The sequence below is a fragment of the Juglans regia genome, chromosome 13 (assembly GCF_001411555.2).
Source record: "Juglans regia cultivar Chandler chromosome 13, Walnut 2.0, whole genome shotgun sequence".
In the NCBI taxonomy this organism is placed as follows: domain Eukaryota; kingdom Viridiplantae; phylum Streptophyta; class Magnoliopsida; order Fagales; family Juglandaceae; genus Juglans; species Juglans regia.
In genome coordinates, this window is record NC_049913.1 from 34,723,220 (window position 1) to 34,728,007 (window position 4,788).

Consider the following 4,788-nt stretch of genomic DNA (forward strand, 5'->3'; position numbering starts at 1 on the left):
TCCCATGTACTTGGGATATGTCTATTTCTCATTAATAAAAATCTTATGTACTAATTAAAATAAGACAAAAGGGGCTGGAGTGAAAATGGCATATGTAATGCTCTCCTATGCACGAAAAATATAATAGAATAGAGTAATGCTAGGTACAAATTTTAAATAGACAAGTCTTATACAAATCCTTCATAAAAAAATAGATCTCACTAATAAAAAATAATTTTTTTAACATTTTTTTTAGGTGGAGTCCACTTTTTTATAAGGGCTTGCATGGGCTGAGATATTTGAGACTTGTACAAATTAATCATTTCTCAATAGAACATGATCAGGAAGTTTTCTGGTTTTACAAGTATTGGACTGACCACAGTTCAAGATTTGATGTATATCATTAAACTACGCAGCGGCCAGCGCATAAAGATTTTCGTAATATTTCATGTTCAACACGGCATTCCTCTTTTCTTATATTGTTTTGAATATTGTCCTCTTTTTATGGTTAAAATCTAAAAGTTGGCCGGTAAGCTCACAATTTATTCCGTGTTAATCTTGGATTTATCCAATAACCTTTGTCTGGTTATACATGACTCGAGTTTAGGGTCAAAGTTTTGGGCTTGTGTTCACCCACATTATGTACGATAGGTGGTGATCAGATTATGATAATGACCAGGTTAGATGACTCCTACGTAGAGCCAAGGCTGAGATGATTTCGAACCACATTTAAGACGTACAAAGTGACATAAATATCAAGTTAAATTATAAATTGTAAACTCTAAACTAAAAAAAATTTATTTATAAGTGTTATTTTTAATACACAATTAATTGAAAACTTTAGACATCAGTAATGCTAAAAAAAATATTATTGATTTTTTTAAAAAAATTGTATTAGGAGTCTCACTATAAATATTGTATTTACACACGTATAGTAAAATTCTATATAAAAATAAATAAAACTTCTTAAGGGTATTCATGGAACCACATTTTATTTCAAAACACACGAGGACAAATTGTCCTAAAGATATAAAATGTGCATATGCAAAACCAAATTTCCTCGTAAGCTTATTAGATTTCTATGAAGAATGGTCAAGCCGTGCCTATCTTTGACAACAATTTTTCAATATGCGTTTGTAAATTTGTCTATATATGTAGAGGCTAGAGAGAGAGAGAGAGAGATCAGAGAGCCGACCTTATAAGTTATAAACATCAAACTTCCCTCGTTTCCTTCCCATTTGCATCACTTTCTTTGGTTATCCAATATGGAGTCTCCTAGCATTCCCAAGTTCACAATTCCTCTCTCTTGCTTCCTTACGCTTTTACTGTGTGCTGCCACTCTAAATCCTGTATTTACTTCAAAAGTTTGCAACTTTCCGGCAATCTTTAACTTTGGCGCCTCAAGTTCCGATACTGGAGGATTGTCTGCTACCCTCCAAAGAGTCATACCGCCTAACGGGGAGACCTATTTTCACAAGCCTGCCAGAAGGCTCTGCGATGGTCGGCTCATTATTGATTTCATAGGTACGTACCTTGACTTTTAGCATAGCTCAACTTATATTATATACTAACTATTAAGGAATTAATCAGATTCTCATAGCCACTGTTGTAGTCTACGCAACTTCAGTGTAATGGTAGAATGAAAAAGGAATTTCGTTTTGTAAAATGTTGCAAAAAGAGACGACCCAGTATATTGCCTGAATTTGTAGTACTAATAGGCCCATGAAAATCCATGAACACGCTTAAACACGATAGAACAACCAAGTAGCCAACGTAGAATCATGAGTTCTCCTGCAAAAAAACTATCTAGAGCACCTCCTCAGAGGTAAGCTATGTAGCCATTCTGCAATTAAAACCACTGCTCTTCATCATTTTAATGGATGGATGGGTATGAGATTAGACTAGACGAGAATTCTGCAAATAACACTGAAATAGTAGTGAAATAGTTTGAATTAAAATATTTTATTAGATTTTGAAAAATATGAGAGAAAAAATTGAATAAAAATATTATAAAATTAAAATATTGAAAAGTTATAATGATTAGAAGAAAAAGTTGAAGATTTTGAAATTGAAAAATATTTATATTTGAATGATGTATTGGACATGTTTATAAGGAATGAGGAATCATCCCTTATAAAATCGATTTTATGAGATAAATAAGGCTCATAAATTTCTTCACTCAAGAGAAGAGGGGCATGTATTTATTGGACATTGATTAATCCCATCAGCCGTTCATACACATGGACCTCACATGATACCCAGTGGAAGTAGGCCAGGCACATTGGAGTTTTGACCGAGTACTGTCCAAACTTCCAAGTCCAACAGTAGTAATATGGACAGAATGCTGAGTACTAGATTAAGTTAATTCCCATTATCTTACATGATAATTCTCATGGTTACAGCAATGGGTGTTGGTCTTCCATATCTGAGTGCATACCTTGATTCCTTGGGAACTAACTTCACACACGGTGCAAACTTTGCCATGGCTGGATCCACAATCAGACTACCATCCAGAATTATACCTGCAGCAGGTGGATTTAGTCCCTTCTACCTCAATATCCAATACTCACAATTTGAGCAGTTCAAAGAAAGATCACAGTTTATAAGACGACAAGGTAAAATGGGTACCCCACTACTTGTTTTGTTCCTTAATCTAATTGGTTTTTTTAGAGTGCTTATAAAACATCTGTATCATCATCAACTACCTTTATGCTTTCTCTTGTTGTAGGAGGAATATATGCACATTTGATGCCCAAGAATGATTATTTTCCTAAAGCTTTGTACACATTTGATATTGGTCAGAATGATCTTAGTGAGGGATTCTTTAGTAACATGACTGTAGAGCAAGTCAATGCTTCTATCCCCGATATTCTTGACAAGTTCTCTCTTAATGTTAAGGTAAAAATTAAGACTATAATGGATGATTTTATTGTATCCGTCACACTTAAAAGGTTTCACGTCAATCAATGTGATTAAGGATGACCAAATTTAAGATAAAAGAGTGATGCTATATATAGTCATGAGTGCGCAAGCGCTGTACATTCACTTTGAAAAAGAGTAAGGTTCACTATTAAAAAATTAATTTTTTTTCAATCTGAGTCTCATATTTATCATCTTTTTCAAAGTCATTGCATGGTGCTTGAACACTTATGACTGTAACTATCATTACTCGTAATGGGCTGGCTAAGGCTAACCTACTACTCTCAACGGAAAATACTCACTTCCTCATCCAAAAAGAAAAGAAAGAAGAAAAACCGGTAACCTAGTTTTGTTTTTCATTGATGCTAATCAAGTGAAATTCATGATATTGATGCAGAATATATATAAGTTGGGAGCTAGATCATTTTGGATCCACAATAATGGACCGATTGGTTGCCTTCCTTATATTTTGGTCAATTTTCCATCAGCTCAAAGGGACCGCTATGGCTGTGCAAAGCCTTATAATGATGTAGCTCAGTCTTTCAATCACAAGTTGAAGGAGGCCATTGTTCAACTCAGGATCGATCTTCCTTCAGCTGCAATCACATATGTAGATATCTACTCTGTTAAGTACTCTCTTTATAGGGAACCACAAAAATACGGTAAGTCCTATTATATTGCAAAAAGTTTATATTTCTTTATGTCATTTACTTCCCAAATTAAAATCTTGCTTTGGATATAATAAGAAGGGTCGTTTCTGTTCTCAATGTTTATTATCTTTCAAATTGCTACAAATATAAAGAGATTATACAAAATAAACCCACAAATTAATGTGATTTTATAGAATCTGTTAAATAAACTTTATAATAAAAATAATTTCATAATCTAACGTACCATATCATGACACATCAATTTATAAATTTATTTTTATAATTCTTTTATAACTAAAGTGTTTTTGTTATCTTTAAGATCACATTCATGTTTGGATTGAGAAATGTGCAGGATTTGAGCTTCCACTTGTTGCGTGTTGTGGGTATGGAGGAAAGTACAACTACAGCAGTAGTGTTGGGTGTGGAGGAACAGTGACTGTGAATGGAAGCCAAATATTTGTTGGTTCATGTGAGCGCCCCTCAGTCAGAGTAAACTGGGATGGAATTCACTATACTGAGGCTGCCAACAAGTTTGTCTTTTCTCAAATTTCAACTGGAGCGTTTTCAGATCCACCTGTACCCTTAAAAATGGCATGTCACCAAGTTTAAATTCCCATTCACACATTAATTAAAATATATATATTTGTATATGTAAATTAAGGAGAAATGATTAGATAAGTCTCAAATAAATAAGTTTCTGTAAGCATTTATAAAAAAGTAGACCCATCTTTAAAAAGTAAAAAACAAAAATCCATTTTTTTGTGGGATCTACTATTTTATAAAAACTTTACCCAAGATTTATCTATTTGAAATTTGTATTTATCTGTTTATTATGATGTTTTTTGTTCCTAATGAGACGATGTCTTTCAATTTTCCTCTCTCTCTCTCTCCCCATTTTTTGCTCAAACTGGGATTAATGGAAAACCGATTTCATATGTTCCAGTTTTAGGCTTTCGAAAATGAACGCAGCTGTCCTTGACCGCAAACCAATACTGTCCATTTGGATGCTCTTGCTAATTAGGTTTCAACTGATCAAGGTGCTAAAATTTCTCCTTTTCCCATTGAAAATCCTAAACATGATTTTTTCGAACTCCTATATATTATTGGTCTTCGATCCAATCCAAAGGCCTTCTTCTTCTGCCACGACAAGCACTGGATTCTAACGTGGGTTTGGCTTTCTCGGGAGAGAAAAGCTTTTCGGTGGAAGGCCACTTTTTCTTCGTCTTCTTTCTAACATGTT

At 33.8% G+C, this 4,788-nt stretch overlaps 1 protein-coding gene across 1 annotated transcript; it reads left to right on the top strand.

Annotated features, from left to right (window-relative positions):
* Positions 1-1,070: 1,070 nt before the first annotated feature.
* LOC108988316 (esterase-like) lies at positions 1,071-4,400 on the top strand. The gene is made up of 5 exons (XM_035684680.1): positions 1,071-1,503; positions 2,382-2,594; positions 2,708-2,877; positions 3,296-3,560; positions 3,901-4,400. The coding sequence occupies exons 1-5, from the start codon at positions 1,245-1,247 to the stop codon at positions 4,155-4,157; spliced, it is 1,164 nt and encodes a 387-aa protein (XP_035540573.1). The 5' UTR covers positions 1,071-1,244; the 3' UTR covers positions 4,158-4,400.
* The last annotated feature ends 388 nt before the right edge of the window (positions 4,401-4,788 follow it).